The sequence below is a fragment of the Chrysemys picta genome, chromosome 2 (assembly GCF_011386835.1).
Source record: "Chrysemys picta bellii isolate R12L10 chromosome 2, ASM1138683v2, whole genome shotgun sequence".
Taxonomy (NCBI): domain Eukaryota; kingdom Metazoa; phylum Chordata; order Testudines; family Emydidae; genus Chrysemys; species Chrysemys picta.
The window spans coordinates 261,576,497-261,593,438 of record NC_088792.1 but is presented as its reverse complement, the minus strand read 5'-3'; the positions used below and the strand labels follow the sequence as shown (position 1 = coordinate 261,593,438).

Below are 16,942 nucleotides of genomic sequence, written 5' to 3'. Positions count from 1 at the left end.
GTATATTCATATATTCTGCCCACTTAAACTTTCTTCTAATGGTAAAAAGGTATTTTCTTGTTTCATATTTTGTGGTGTTAGTGTTCGTTTTTGTGTGTGTTTTGTGTGATGCATCTGGTCATGTGATGATGTGCTGGTCACTTGCTGAGCATGTTTTCTTTGTGAAACAGGAATAAAATACAATCGCTAATTGCTTTGCCATGAAAAAACTAATTTTCATTTACAAATGTATAAGACTTTTTTATCCGTCTCTATATGGTTCATCGTTTTTACAAAAGAAAAAAGCAAGCTGTGGAATAGTGTTTCTATCTTATTACTTGATAATTGTTTTAGCTGCCATTTTGTTTATTATTTATAAGTATTCTAAGAGGGTGCATAATATGTTTGTGGTGTGCATTTCAATCTTTTGTTTGACATTTGAAATCTTCTGTAACTTCTTACACTATATTTCCTGCTCAGTGATTGCAATCTATAACTTTTCAAGTGTTTCTGTTGTAGTGTTCAAGTGTGATTGCCTGACCTTTGAAGATTCTACATACAGTACTTGTGACATCAATTTATTTTAATGGTGTTATCAATTGGTATCTACAATGTATTAACTGACCACAGTTTCAGAAAAGAAACTGCAGCCATTGACAGTTTTTGCAAGACAATATATGAGTTCATGAAAAACTTGTTTGCTTTCCCTGAATTTGTGGCATATTGTTTTAGTATTATAGGTTCAGATAACAAAACCAAGCATTCTTCAGATTGTTTGATTTAACCTCACTCCACACTGGCCTGTGCTTGTCCTTTTAGAACATTAGAATGGCCATACTGGGTCAGACCAAAGGTCAGTCTAGCCCAGTATCCTGTCTTCCGACAGTGGCCAATGCGAGGTGCCCCAAAGGGAATGAATGGAACAGGTAATCATCAAGTGATCCATCCCATTGCCCATTCCCATCTTCTGGCAAACAGATGCTAAGGACACCATCCCTGTCCATACTGGCTAGTAGCCATTGATGGACCTATCCTCCATGAACTTATCTAGTTCTTTTTTTAATCCTGTTATAGTCTTGGCTTTCACGAACATCCTCTGGCAAAGAGTTCCATAGGTTGACTGTGGGATGTGTGAAAAAATACTTCCTTTTGTTTGTTTTAAATCTGCTGCCTCTTAAGCACTTTTCAGCACTTTTCCATTCTCTCTCTCTCTCTCTCTCATCGAGAGAGAGAGACAGATTCACAGAATCCTCTCCTTGGAAGTCGTGAATGATAGGCTAACCTCACCAATAAGACCTCAAAGGAACTGAAACCGATTTTTGGCACCTATTTGTAAGTGCTAGAACTACATTACAGCTCCATTCTTCCTGCCTCTGTGATCCATGAGAGGACTTTCAGTCTTATCCCATGACTTCTTACTTTGCTGAAGAGCCTTTGGTGAGGGATCTTGACAAAGGCTTTCTGAAAAACCAAGTACACTATATCCACTTGATCATCCTTGTGCATGTTTGTTGACCCCTCAAAGAATAATAATAGATTGGTGAGGCATGATTTCCCTTTACAAAAGACGTGTTGACTCTTCCCCAACAAATATTGTTCATCTATATGTCTGATAATTCTGTTCTTTACTATAGTTTCAACCAATATGCCTGGTGCTGAAGTTAGACTTACTAGCCTGTAATTGCCAGTATCACCCCTGGAACCTTTATTATATTTTTTTTAATTTTTTTTTAAACTGGTGTAAAATAATAAATAAATAAATAAATAAATAAAACCTGGTGTCACCTCCAGTCATCTGGTACAGAAGTTGATTTAAATGATAGGTTACATACCACAGTTAGTAGTTTTGCAGTTTCACATTTGAGTTTCTTCAGAATTATTGGGTGAATACCATCTGGTTCTGGTGACTTATTACTGTTGAATTTCTCAGTTTGTTCACAGTTCCCCAGATTTGTCAGCTAAAAAGAATGGCTCAGCTGTGGGAATCTCCCTCACATCCTCTGCAGTGAAGACCAATGCAAAGATTTCATTTAGCCTCTCCTTCCATGAATTCTCCCTCGATCTTCCAGTGGCCCCACTGATTGTTGGGCAGGCTTCCTGCTTCTGATGTAGCATTTTTTGTTTTGTTTTTGTTTTTTTCCTGTTAGCTTTTTGAGTCTTTGGCTAGTTGCTCTTCAAATTCCTTTTTTGACCTCCAAATTATACTGTTATGCTTGACTTGCCCCAGTTTATACTCTCTATTTTCCTCAGTAGGATTTAGCTTCCCATATTTAAAGGATGTCTTTTTGCCTCTAACCACTTCTTTTACATTGTTCTCTAGCCATGATGGCACTTTTTTGGTCCTCTTACTATTTTTGTTTTAATTTAGGGTATATATTTAATTTGAGCCTCTAGTACAATGTTTTAAAAAAGTTTCCATGCAGCTTGCATGCATTTCACTTTTGTGACTGTACCTTTTAATTTCCATTTTACTTGCATCATCATTTTTGGATAGTTTCCCTTTCCAAAGTTAAATGCTACTGTGGTTGACTTCTTTGGTGTTTCTTTCCGCCCACCCCCCAAGTATAGTAATTTAATTATATTACAGTCACTACTACCAAGTGGTTCAGCTATATTCACCTCTTGGACCATATCTTGTGCTCCATTTAGAACTAAATCAATTATTGCCTCTCCCTTTGTTGGTTCCAGGACTAGCTTCTCCAAGAAGCAATCATTTGTAGTGTCAAGAAACTTTATCTCTGCATCCTATCCTGAGGTGACATGTACCCAGTTAATATGGGGATAATTGAACTCCCCCATGATTAATACATTTTCTATATTTATGCTCTAAGCTCCTGGAGCATTTCACAATCACCATCCTGGTCAGGTGGTTGGTAGTATATTCCTAATGCTATATTCTTATTATTCTAGCATGGCATTTCTATCCATAGATATTTTATGGTACAGTTTGATTCATTTAAGATTTTTTGCAACATGACCTACTCTTTTATTTCTATATATTTTGTATCCTGGTATTACCGTGTCCCATTGATTATCATCATTCCACCAAGTTTCTGTGATGCCTATTATATTAATATCCTCATTTAATACCAAGCACTCAAGTTCATCCATCTTAGTATTTAGACTTCTAGAATTTGTATGCAAGCACTTATAAAATTTCTCACTTTTTAGTTGCCTGCCAGTATGTGATGTAATTGCCTAGGATTCTTTCATTTGGCTGTTTCTCTTCAGTTCTTACCTGTACTTCATGACCGTCTATCCTCTCCTCCTTACTAGGATATAGAGAATCCCTGTTTATAGATCATCCCATAAGGGATGTCTGTGTCTGAACCATGTGCTCTTCTGTACCTGTTGGCTTTCCCCCAGCCCTTAGTTTAAAAACTCCTCTACAACCTTTTTAATATTACATGCCAGCAGTCTGGTTCCATTTTGATTTAGGTGGAGCCTATCCTTCCTGTATAGGCTCCTCCTTTCCCAAAAGGTTTCCTAGTTCCTAATAAACCTAAACCCCTCCTCCCTACACAGTCATCTCATCCGTGCATTGAGACCCTCCAGTTCTCCCTGTCTAGCTGGCACTGCACGGGGAGCTGGGATCATTTCAGAGAATGCTACCATGGAGTTTCTGGACTTCAATTTCTAGTAGCCTATATTTGACTTCCAGGACCTCTCTCTCATCTTTCCCTATGCTGTTGGTATCTGTATGTATCACAACCACCAACTTCTCCCCAGCACTACACATACACGTGTCTAGATGTCTCGAGAGATCCACGACCTTCGCATCCAGCACGGAATTCACCATGTGGTTCTCTTAGTCATCACAAACACAGCTCTCTATATTTCTAATGCTCAAATCCCCCATTACTATTACCTGTCTTTTCCTAAGAAATGGGGTTCCCTCCAATGGAGAGGTATTCTCAGTGCGAGAGGATACCATGACATCATCTGGAAGGACAATCCCAAATATGGGATTGTTTCCCTCCGCTCCAGTTTGATGTTCTCCTTCCCCAAAACTTTCATCCTCCTCAATAGCACAGAGACTATCAGTCTGCTCTGCTGTGCCCATCTTCCCACCAACTGTTTCTTTATGTTCTCCCCTTCCTGTTCCTTAATTAGGAGCTGGGAGTGTTTGATTTCTGGGTGGTTGTTTTTAAGACATATCTGTTATTTGTAAGGATGATTGTGTCCTGGTTTTATTTTCTGTGAAAGAAATACATCACAAGCTGGTCCTATTCTTTCAGCCTCTATTTCCTCCTTGTCAATGGTAAATTGGCATTCTCATTAAGTGTTTACTTTCAAAGTTCTGGATCAGGGAAACTTTTTTTCTGATTTTCATGGAACAGGAGGATGGATACTCTTCCTCAGTCTGTTGCAGGTCCCTTATTGCCAGAGGTCAAACTTTTGGTTTTTTTTTTCCTCCTCATTGCAGTCATTCCCTTCTTAATTTGAGAAATGTCTGTATAATCTTTAAGGAGATCCAGATGAGTGACTTTCACACTGTGTGGTCCTTGTTGAAACAATCTGCTTTTCCTCATCTACCTACTCCTTTTTAGTGTCTTTGATTTCTAACGGCCATTTTCTAATCCTGACATTTAAGTTATTAAAATAATCCATTTTTTGCACTTTTGAACAGGTGTACTAATTTTTCCCTAAAATGTAGCTGCTCTATGTAACCACATATTGTGTTAGGTAGAGAATTAATGTACATTACCTAATGTAGCTGGAGATAAACTTTTGCTATATTTTTGGCAATAAATCATTAATTTGACAGTGCTTTTTTCTCCTCAGATACATAGTCACATTAATGATTTACCATGTTCTTCAACTCCTTACTTTCAGTAATCAGTTGTGGAGACCCAGGTGTACCAGCCAATGGCTTGAGATATGGTGATGATTATGTTGTTGGACAAAATGTTACCTACATGTGCCAACCTGGTTATACAATGGAAATGAACAGCTCCATAATTCGCACCTGTACCACCAACAGCACATGGAGTGGAACAATCCCAACTTGTAAAGGTATCACAATGATTTGGGGTATCAGAACATTTTTTTTGTGTGACATTTGTACCTATTTTGTACTGTAACATGTTAGTCAAACTAAGTAAACATTCATCATTATAACCGAAGACTAAACATGTCTGGACACGTTAATATTTACTTTGTCTATACGGTCAATTGAGTTGGGGGTTTTAAAAATTGTTTTCTTACCATTTGTGTCTTTTATTTTGTTCCATAAATGTAAAGTGTTAGCAGTGTTGTGTTGGAGATCTTACTGGGGCCCTCAGGAGCCTCTTACTAAGTTTCTGCTTAAGAGACAGTTCAGGTGACTTCCCTGCTTTTAATGGAGTTTGCCTTTTTTTCTGCATAATGTTAATCTACCAGAGATGATACATTTCAGCAGTATCTTTTGTGAACCTACATGGTATTGGACTTTCTAATTGTCTAGAATCCAGTAAATGATTTTTTCCATGGCTGGATAGCACTGGATTATCTTGTCCTTCCTACCAGGATCTTTGGCCAATTCTTTCCTTGCTTAGGGTGCAGAAATTCAGCACTCTCCAGTAGTATTAATATACTCAGCATGTTTTTCAGCAGCAAAGTCTAAATATTTCCAGCAGATGCCCTAATGTACATTTGTTTGGCATCTGATGTTGCCTCCTTCCTATGGGACTTGGAAAAACAAAAGAATAAATCCTGTGATCCTTCACACTTCCTCTCTGCTAGCACATGCATTCTTGATTTACAGGTATTACAGGGAAGTTCTTGGTGTAGCCTGTGGTTAAAAAAATTGGCAGCTTATAACTGAATTTTATTGTAATATACCATCAAAAAACTATTCTACTGATGTAATCAAAACTGCTATTGTCAAAGTAACCTACAACCTCTTCCTTGCTAAATTTAAGGGCATCTTCTCAGGCTCATTCTCTTTGATATTTCTGTTACCTTTGACATAGTGAGTCTCCCCCCTCCATCTTAAGATCCTTTCGTCCATAGCCTTGTGGGACTCTTCCTTCTTCTCCTACCTAGCCAATTACACCTGCAACCAGGTGTTGGCAAGTAGTTCTTTTTCCTTCCAACTTTTCTAGAGTTATCTCATAGGAATATTTGATAAATCCTCCCTTTTCTCTGTCTATACTTCCCCCTGGATGGGCTCATTCTCTCTCATGTCTTCAAACTGAAAACTCTTATATCTGCATCTCCATCCCTATTCTCTTCTTCTTCTTCCATGTATGGTTTACCGAGCCTTGACACCTCCTCCCAGCTATGCCAGTGTTTTAGGGTGGGTATTTTTTCAGTTCTGCTCCCAATGCTTTGAATGCAGTTCAATCTCAAGTGCTCCAAATTTTTTGCTGTTCAAGAAAATGCTCTTCTTCTGTTTACTTTTCATTACTAACCATCATCAAATACTACTGTTTTTGCATACAAAACTGATTACACAAGGATTTATATCTCTCTCCCCGCATGTCTGCTTATAGGATTTCTGTACTGCCTATTACCATAGTTCCCAGGCACTGTAATCAGAATTATTATGTATTAAATCTGAGGTGTATGTATCAATAATTCTGTTTCTTTAAATGAAAGTTGTCCTATCAATCTGCTAAGGAACACAATAGTCAGGCAATGCAAGATGGATTCTCTTACATATTCTGCCTTTATGTTTCCTCTCTTCCCTTTTTCCATCAAATGTTATGTTTATTTTAGAATAAGGTCCAGTCTTGGGCTCCCTTGGGCGTGCTGGAGAGGTCTGAGTTGGGGGGTTTCAATTTGGGCTGGAGCCCAAGGAGAAATTCTGTCTGGGGCAGAATCAGAGGCATCAGTCAGAACCTCACTTTTACTCTGTGTTTGGCCAATTCTGTTACTGACCATCAGAGGGAAGCCAGGTCCCTGATCCTGTCTTTCACTTTGCTCTACCTTATTTGGGCTGCTGTTACCCAAAGGACATTAACTGAGAGTAGGGGGTATACACCAGAGTATGAAGAGAAAAGTTCAACTTTCAGATGAGGGACAGAGATTGTAAGCTCTTTGGGGAAGATACACTCTTCTTTTCTGTCAATCAATCACTATACATACGTATTCACTGTACAAATATTAAATAATAATCATATGTGAAATCTCTGATGCTGTCAGAAATTCCCTATTTTATTCCATGCAAATTTCTTTGCAATGCAAAAGTAATATTCACTTTTAAACTAATATTATTGTTTATTTTGAATATGTAATCAAAAGGAATGTATTATATATAATAATTTATTTGGACTATATAATAGCTATTTGTTACTGTTAGGAGGATTTGGTACAATTTAGATACAATAAGTGAACAATGAACTGCTCAGAGTATGCAAACATTATTTTCCAGCTGCCACTGAAATACTAGATATATATGATTCTCCCTCATTATTCTCCACAAGAGAAGGATGTGTGCGTTCATTCACAAGTAAATGTCAGTCAGGCATTGTACTTTTCAGCAAAACTGTCTTAAATCCACTTTGTTTTTGTAATACCAATTTCAACTGAAATTCCAAGCAGAATCCACTGCAGATATACATTATTAATGGTTCAATCTCAGCTGTTTTTGTTGATAGAACCTTGACAAGGCAGTGTTCACTTTTATTCATTTATTCCTTCATTCTGATGCTATGGTCATTTACTTATTCTTTCCTGACCCTGCTTCCCCTATATTGCCAACAGACATTCTGCAGCCCATTGTCTGCCTCAACTCCTCCTGTCTGCAGTTTCTGGAGGTAGTTCAAAGCTGAAGCACAGCCAGTGCTAACCATACCACCTTCTCCTGTTTGCTGTCAGATGTTCTGCCTCTGTGGCAGCAAATAAATGGTGGTTCACTCACTCCCATCCTTTTCTTTTAGAGTTGTTATTTTTAACTATTTTGGGGACAGTTAAAGCATTTTAATTTGCTTTCAAGTCTCCTCACCTCCTCCTGGTCTGGGATCTGAGCAGCACAGTGGTCACAGCCACCCAGAGCATCCACTGCAGCATCTCCCTGCTGAGCTCCTCTGCCCCCTTCCCGTCATAGCAGAACAGCTGTGCAAGCAATGAACAAAATCCAAACAGTGCTCTGAATGTGAAGCACCTTTCTCAAGTCAAGCAGAAAGTAAAAAATGCCCAATCTGCCCCCAACCACCCACCCCCATCTCAGTTAGGACATGGGGCTCTGAGCGGACAGGCATATTGGTGCCTTCCCACCAGTTATCCTTGATTCCACCAAAGAAAAACCCCACTAGAAGAGCGAGAGCAGAACCAGGAGGGAGGCTTGGAGGACAAGGAGACCTTCCTCCAGTTGACCCAGAAGGTAAGTCCTGAGGCATAAAGAAGCATAAAGATGAGACTGTTTCTGGGCTATTGGTTCCCTCTCCCGCTGCCCCCAATGGAAAGAAGCAGGGCACCTACACAGCTCTTCTTCTGCACACAGTGAACCAGAGGATTCTTGTGATCATCTGGGTTAAGTTCTGCAAAACCCAGAGACTCTGGAACCCCAAAAAGCAAAAGCAAGTGTTTCCTTCTTAAGGCAGCAGTTACTAAAAAAGTAAGGTGAAAATCAGGGGCTAAATCCCTTCTCCTTTGCCTTCTCGCCCGAGGGTGTGTTTGCTGGGGTTTATCTCCTTCACAGGTTATGCACTATGAGCTAGGGGTGGTTCATACCAGTGGCAGATTAGCCACTGGGCCAATGGGAAACCTACCTACGGGCCCCAGCCAAATGGAGGGCTCAGGAAATGGATGCCCTTACGTGCTGACTCACTCTGCCTGGCGCTCCTGCCGGGGTCAGGGCGTGGGGGCTTGCCCCACTCCGCTTGCCTGCCTGGCACTCCTGCCAGGGATCGGGGTTGGGGCGCGGGGGTTTCTCCCACCTGCCCAGCACTCCTGCCCCCATGCCCTGACTCTGCTCACCCTCAGCAGGAGCCCTGGATGAGCAGAGTGGGGCAAGCCCCCGTGCCCTGACCCTGCTCCCCCTAACATGACCGGTGGGTGGGCGTAAGAAGCCCTTGCACCCCGATCCTGCTCCCCGGGAGGAGCGTCAGATGGGGACAGAATGGACTGCAGGAGGAAGGGATGGGGAGAGCCCCCACTTGCTCTGACCCAGAGCCCCGCAAAACTGTAATCCGCCTCTGACACATACCCAAGCTAGCATGAGTATAAGCTGCAGTGTACCTCAGTAGCACGGGTAGCAGCAGTTGAGACACAGCTGAGCCCTGTTGAGAACCAACCCACCTGAAATCAGAGGGTATGTACTCAGCGTAGCTCAGCTGTGCCTCCACTGCTGCTATCCATCCTACTGAGCTACACTGCTGTTTATACTTGCATATGCTCAATGAGAGCTAACACGAATATATGTACACAAGCAGGGGAATCATACCCCTGGCTCATAGTGTAGATGGAGTGCTGTGTAACATTGCCCCTCCCCACTCTGCAACGTGTCCAGGCATGCAAGGAAGCCTGTGCCCCCTGTGCAGCCCTGTCTTAGCCTGCAGCCTAATGGAAATTGTGCCTGTCTGGCTTTCAGCCAAAGGCCCTCGCTGTGCCAGGGAACTGAGCTCAAATTTGAGGCAGCATCAGAATGGGAATTTTGCCTTCTGATCATCAAACATAAACCCTTGCTCTGCCTGGGAAAGGGGCTCTCTCTCCATGCCTCCCCGCTCCACAGGAGACTCCACATTAAAGCCTTGAGCTCTTCAGGAAGTCCGTGACCAGTACAGAGGCACTTGAGGATTCCACTACCCTGGGGGCTGCATTTTCATGGGATTACAGAGTGGTAAATGAGAAATCCCTTCCCATGTTCAAAGTGCTCTTGATTTCCTGTGTAAGGATCCAGGTGATATTAGGTTGCTCTTGCAGCACTTACTTGGGTGCTGTCTAGCTTGGGGAGCAGGCAAGCAGCCTTTCAGGTGCCAGGGGATAGCTAGCAACTTTTTTCACAATTGAGGCATGTTTACCACTACCCCTCGTCTATTGTGTGATCCCTAGACCAGGATGAATAGTGTGCTACCTCCATCTTGTAAACAGCCAAGGGGAAATGTACCACACATGCAACAACAAAAAACAAACAAACACACAAAAAAAACCCTGCAAACTGTTCCATGATGACCAGCAAGGAACTTACAAATAAAATATCTTTCCTTTCAAGCATTATTGCGATACGTGTTTTCTCTTTCCATTGAGGCAAATGAGGACACTTCATTAAACCAAATGTTAAACTAAAATGTTTAGATAGATAGATAGATAGATAGATAGATAGATAGATAGATAGATAGATAGATAGATAGATAGATAGATAGATTGATTGATTTGGGGAGCCTGAGTTTGGTGCAGCAGACATAGGTCACACCTTCAGAAGCGGATTTCATTCCAAGACCCTTATACCATAGGACATCACTGCTTATACCATAGGACACACTGCACAGCAATTTAAAAGCTTCATCTATAACTGTCCAGACCAAAGTTTTTTCATACATTTAGTAGGAAAACCTAATTCATGGTAAACAAGAGGCTCATTTTCTAGGGGCATGGTCCTTGCTTGGAGTAAGATGTCTCGGGTCCTGTGTTGGGCAAACAATTGATGTGATTTGTGACCAGCAATGGATTCTAACTTGGTGGCTGCAAGGATTTCACGTTATACCCAGGAATAGTCATTACTCATTCTAAATGGTGCATCCAAACTTACAGGTAATGAGCTATTGGGGGAAACATTAGAAAAATTAGTAGCTGAGACTGAAAAGAAGTGTCAATCCTCATTATCAAAGCCAGAACAGAAATTTACAGGTTGCTACCAACATCAAGGGTATCCAAGAAGGGACTGTTACCCTGGCAGGGGAAGCTTCTGCTCCAGATTTTTTCCAAGGAAATCTACATGAATTTTCCTCCAAGCCATCAAAATCCTACACATGAAAAAGACTCTCCCTTATGATCCACCCTCTGCACCCAGAGTTTTAAGTGGATGTAGTAGTCACAGCAAGGCAAAGCTCACAGGCCACAACACGCAGTGCCAGAGCCCAGACTCTTGATTGCCAAGCAATCACTTGAATCACTTGATGATTACCTGTTCTGTTCATTTCCTTTCCTCTGGTGCACCTGACATTGGCCACTGTTGGAAGACAGGATACTGGGCTAGATGGACCTTTGGTCTGACCCAGTATAGCTGTTCTTATGTTCTTAAGCCTATGGCTTTGCAGTAACACCAGGAAAAAACTCACCGATTTCCTTGACAAACAGAATTTACCTGGGAATGGAGATAGACCCTTCAGTGGCAAAGATCTACCCATCACTAGACAGAAGATCCAGGGCCTGATATCCATGCTGGACAAATGCACGAGGCCAACCACAGTTCAGTGTCTCAAGTCACTGGGCCTTTTGATCTTGCACATATGGGTCTCCCAGTGGCGAGGTCACATATCAGACCTTTCTTCTGAGAGTATGGGCCCATTCCCTCAAGCTAAGGCAAGACCAAGTCCAGGGGTGCTGAATCCCCTAGGGTGCTGGAAGGTCTCAGAGAACATCCACAGGAATTTTCCCATATCCTTTCTAGGGCTGCAGGTTGTTACAACAGACACCAGTTGGAAGGGATGGGGAACACTTCTGGGACCCAGAATAGTGTAGGGAAACTGAAGATCTGGGGAAAGGAACTCCCACATCAAGTTCTTGGAGCTCAGAGCTCTCCAACTAGTGAGATTGCAGAACTACCTAGCATGCAATCACTTTTTGGACCAACCAGACAACATGACCACAGTTGCGTACAGGAACAACCAAGGGAGAACCAGGAGTGTAGCTCTAAATGCAGAAGCAATGGAGACAATAGAATGGACAGACAAGACATCACCTTCCCTGAAGGCAATACCCATAAAAGGAAAGCTGAACCAAAAAGCAGATTGGCTCAGTAGACACAAAGTCAACTACTCTGAATGATGCCTGAACAAGGGAAGTCTTCACTCTGATCTCGCATATGTTTGGTCTCCCCTAACTTGACCTGTTTGACAATTACAGCAATGCAAAATGGCAGAAATTCTTCACCTGAGAAGCAAACCCTAAGTCCATAGGACAGATGCTCTGTCACAGAGATGGCCACAAGGCCTGCAATATGCATTCCTACCATTTTCTCTCCTAGGGAAAGTGTTCCAAAAGGTAAGGTGAGAAGGGTGACAGCCCTAACTCTTTACCATCCAAGGAGACCCTGGTTTTCTGATCTGATAGAACTGAGGCTGTAGCCACCATTGCAGCTTTAGACAAGACCAGACCTCTTTTTTCCAAGGCTCCTTTCTCCATCCAGACCCAGGTCACCTTTAACTGACAGCCTGGCTATTGAAAGAGAAGTATTAGCCACACTCGGCCTATTTTCCAAAGTAATCAGGACTCTGCTCTCATTCAGGAGAGTTTTTCCACACAGTAAACGTACTTGTCCATGTAGACCAAGTTCAGTTTGTTGTGCCAAGAGTGCAGCACATATCCAAGGGATCCTGGGATTCCAGCCACTTACGACTTCCTTCAGAAAGGGGCAGATAAGGGCCTTTTACCCAGCAGGGTAGTTCACCAGGTATCAGCCATAAGTCGTGTACTATTAGTAGGATCCTTAGGCTCCTTGGCAGAACCCTCAGGTATCCAGATTTTTCAGAGCAATCAGAATGCCCAGACCAGCGGTCGGACCAATCTTCCCTCAGTTGGACCTACCACTGGTGTTGAAAGCCCTAACAGTACATCCCGTTGAGCCTCTGATTTCCTTCACTCTGCCCATGGGCACAGCACCTGACTGTGAAGCAGTGGCACACCCCAGATGGCAGAAGCACACTAAAGACATATATCAAGTGTAAAGAATCCACAAGGAGATGGGTCTCCTTTTTCATTTCCTTTCATCCCCAGGTGCCAAGGGTTTAGAGTATCTAAGCATCCATTACTAGATGGATTGGACTATGCATCGCTGAGGCACACAAGCCATCCAACAGCCCTGGTCCTAAAGGAATCAAGGTGCATTCTTCAGAATCCTTGGCAACCTCATGGGCCAAAAGAGCATGTCCCCCCATGAGATCTGCAGAGCAGTCACATAGCTAGTGCCTCTGTCAGGCACTATAAGGTAGTCTTTCTGTTTCTGTCGAGGCCTTCTTTGTCAGGAAAGTGCTGCAGAGAGTGGTCCAGACATAACCTTGCCATTCGAGCAGTTCAAAAAGTTTTTTTTTCCCCTATTTCTTATGTTCACTTTTCTGTCCCTTCCTAATCTTGTTCACTGTTTGCTACTTCCCATGCATATCAGAATTGCAGGGGATACTGGGCTGCAGAATGAAAGATTTTCTTACCCAGTAATTTCCTTTCTGCTATCAGGTTCTCCCACAATTCTACCCACCCTGGACAGCTTCACAGCCCAGGCTCAGCATTCTGTTTGGATACTTACCAAGAGGCAGTGGCCTACGGCACATAATTAATTAGTTGGCACTGAAGTTAGTGTTACAAATAATTTTCTAAGAGCTGTTTCACAGCTTAGAAATGCATCATCTGATAGCAAGCAGAAGGGGGTGTGGTTAGCACCACAGTTGCCAACTTTCACGTGGTAAATAAGCACCCCAACTTTCACAATAAGCCAAAAATCAAGCTAATCCCATTTCAAAACAAGGCCAAACAAGCCAATGCCTAAGAACCCCAACACTCTATGTGATTAGATCCTCCCAGCGTGCAGTCTGGGACTGTGGTGGGCCTGCTGTCCACCCCGACTCTCTTCCCCTCTTACTCCTGCTTGCCCCTGCTTACTGGGAGCTGGTCAAAGAAAAGAAGCAACAAGCTACAACAAGCTACAAGCCAAACAAGCAACAAGTTACAAGCCAAAAACTATCCAACAGGCAACTCACAAGCCAATTAAGCCAAAAACAAGCCCAATTTCTGCGTTTTTTTCCGTGGGTTTGGCATGTATGGCTAGCACAGGCTCTGCTGCAGCTTTGAACTGCCTCTGGAAATGGGAGACAGGAAGGGAATAAACCATACATATCAGAATTATGGGAGACACTCCTAGCAGAAAGTAGATTATCAAGTAAGAAATTTTCTGTTTGTTCCCTAGTTTTCAGCCAGGAAGCTGAAACATAAAGTCCCTTTTATAGTGACTAGCAATAAAGCTGCTTAGTAAACGGACTATCTCCAATTGCTGCAGGATAAGAGTGCTGGTGATTATCCCAAACCCCAACTTCTTACTGATGCTGCTGCTTGAAGAAAGGAAGGAAGAGAATTTAAAAGGGTAAAAACTACCCCTTTTAACCCGAGGGCCTAACCAAAAATTCAGGGTGGTTCCAGTTAGGAGGAGAAATTGGAGATAGAGATTTCTTTGATGCAGTTTTGTTTATTTGCAAAGAATGCACAAACTTCTGTGTCTTTGAACGCAGAAGGAATCAAATAGCGGGAAACAGTTAATTTTTCTCACAGCACTGAGAACACTTTTTCCATCCTGCACCCCAACCCATAAACCTCTCCTCAGATTTCTTCCAGAGTCAGCCACCGTGCTTTCAGCTGCTCCTTCAAGCTGTCTTTTTCATTTTGTTGTATATTTTGCCTTTCCATGAACACACACATACACACACCCTCACCTAAAACAATACTATGCAAATACTCCTGGGCAGGGTCACACACTCCTTTTATCTTTGGGGGGTGGGAGGAAGGAGCGGGGCATATTCTTACAGTTATGTTAAATGAAGGGTGAGTTCACACCTACCAACCTCAATGAGGTTTTCACTCAACCCAAAACAATATTTCACTGAGCTCATAACTACTATGAAGAAGGTGGCAAATGCCATAATTTTCGAAGCCATGCACCCAGTCTCTAAAAATAAAATAGGCCAATGAAAAAGGTTATCCTAAAGTCACCCCAAATCCTTGGTCTCCTGCTTGGCTAAAAAGTTATTAAAATAATGGTATTGTGCATTTACACCCAGAGTTCTGGATGATTTAGTTGGTGTTGGTCCTGCTTTGAGAGTGTTGGACTAGATGACCTCCTGAGGTCTCTTCCAACCCTAATCTTCTATGAGTCTATGATTCTCAAAGCATTTAATAAGCATTAATGAATGAAGCCTCAAGCACCTGTATGATGTATAGAAAAGTGATAATCTCATTATATAGAATTATACTAATGGTGAAACTGATGCACAGAAAAGCCAGTGGCTTCCACAGTTCATACAACAAGAACCTCATGCTCCTGACCAGTGTTCCCTTTAATTTTTTTTCTGCCTGCAGAATGACAGGCTAACTAAGTGTAAGTTTAAAGCTTTTGAGTGCAGCCCCTTCATCTCCCCCATTCACATCTTCTCTCAACTCTCCTTTCCTCATTTGTCTTCATTCACTGCTTCCCACTCTCCCCACTTACTCCCTCTCTCTCCCTTAAACTCAATCCAACTACTCTCACTTATGTAACCCACAAAGCTTCTGGGTGTGGGGTTCTATCCCAGCTAGTGGCACTGAGACCACTTAGAGATTAATGAGTCTGCTCTACAGCCTTAATTAACAGCCAGTTGGCTTTAGCAAATATGATAGAGGCTCATAGACTAAGCTCCAGAGGCCCAGGTTCAATCCCGACAAATGGGGACTGTTGGTGTTACTCTTTCTCTTTACTCTGCTCTTTCCCACTGGTGCTCTCCTCATTCACTATTTTCCATTTATTCATTCCCTCTCACTCATTCACTCATCTCTTCTTTTGTCTGTCTCTCATTGTCTCTCTCTCCATCCAATTTGCTTTCCCCATTCTCTCTCCCTTTTCATACCCATCCTCCCTCATCTCACCCCCTTTCTCCTTCTCTCTTCCTTCCTCCCTTTCATCCTTCGAAGTCAGTAACTGCTGCAGCCATCCCTTGCCCCCCACACCACCCCAAAATCAAATAGCACCACTACTTCCCCATCACTTATTTGTGGAACTCTTTCTGCTGCTAATGTTTCTGCTACTCTCCTGGGCACCATCAGACCTGAGATATAGGGAAGGGACCTGCGTTCTTCACTCCTGCTCAAACCTACAGTGAGTGTTGCCTTCAAAATCTCCCATTGCCACCCTCAGGCCTGAGGAGGGGGAAGTCAAGTCTGAATTTTTAAGTCCCTCTCCTGCCTGTCAGGAGCAGCAGCACTAGCAGACTCAGAAGAAGAGGGAATCCCAGAACCCCCTCCTCTCATCCAGAAGTTAGATGCCTCCTGGTAAAGAATTACCCCTGAAGCAGACACTTATCAATGTGTGGTGCCTACCAAGAGAGAGAGTGCAGCCACACATGCACCTTTCAAGGAATCTTGCTCCTGAATCTCATTCCTGTGTTTTAACAACCAGACTATCCCTAAATTGGCTAACAGAAAGAAAGAATTGGATTGTAACCTTGTGTAAGTGAACATAATTATACTCCAGGATGCCTAACAGTCAACAAAAATCATTTTGTCACGAACACTATTAGTATTTTGTCCAATATTGTATATAATATAAACTATACAGTGATTTCCAAGTGTTATCTTCCCAATTAGCATGATGCAGCATTCAACTTTGCATTATAAATTCTGGTAACTGGCAATAATCGTGTGTCCCAGAAATAGAGGCAACCAGAAATATTAGCTACAGTGGTGTTGCAAGAATACAGTCAGGAAGATAACATGTCACCACTTGTATTGTCCTCCAAAAAGATTAAATGAGCACATATGGTTCTTCTAGTAACTGTGTACACCAGGGATATTGACAGCAGCTGTGCCTAATCACTTTGAATGTTATTGCAGCTGTTACCTGCCCAACTCCTCCCCAGATCTCTAATGGAAGGTTGGAAGGAACAAATTTTGACTGGGGATTTAGTATTAGCTATGTCTGCTCCCCAGGCTATGAACTATCCTTTCCTGCTGTTTTGACCTGTGTTGGGAATGGAACTTGGAGTGGCGAGGTACCTCAGTGCTTACGTAAGTATTTGTTTGAATCTTATATTTTATCCTAATTATTTGTCCTCGCTTACCTCTCGCTTCTCGGTCACTTTTT

At 42.4% G+C, this 16,942-nt stretch overlaps 1 protein-coding gene across 2 annotated transcripts in view; it reads left to right on the top strand.

Annotated features, from left to right (window-relative positions):
• CSMD3 (CUB and Sushi multiple domains 3) overlaps nucleotides 1-16,942 on the top strand; it is a 1,168,516-nt gene that overhangs the window by 1,098,713 nt on the left and 52,861 nt on the right. For both annotated transcript variants that reach the window (XM_005287288.4, XM_008168301.4), the window contains 2 exons: nucleotides 4,816-4,995; nucleotides 16,693-16,866. In XM_005287288.4, coding sequence (XP_005287345.2) covers nucleotides 4,816-4,995; nucleotides 16,693-16,866 — 354 coding nt within the window. The remainder of the gene's footprint in view (nucleotides 1-4,815; nucleotides 4,996-16,692; nucleotides 16,867-16,942) is intronic.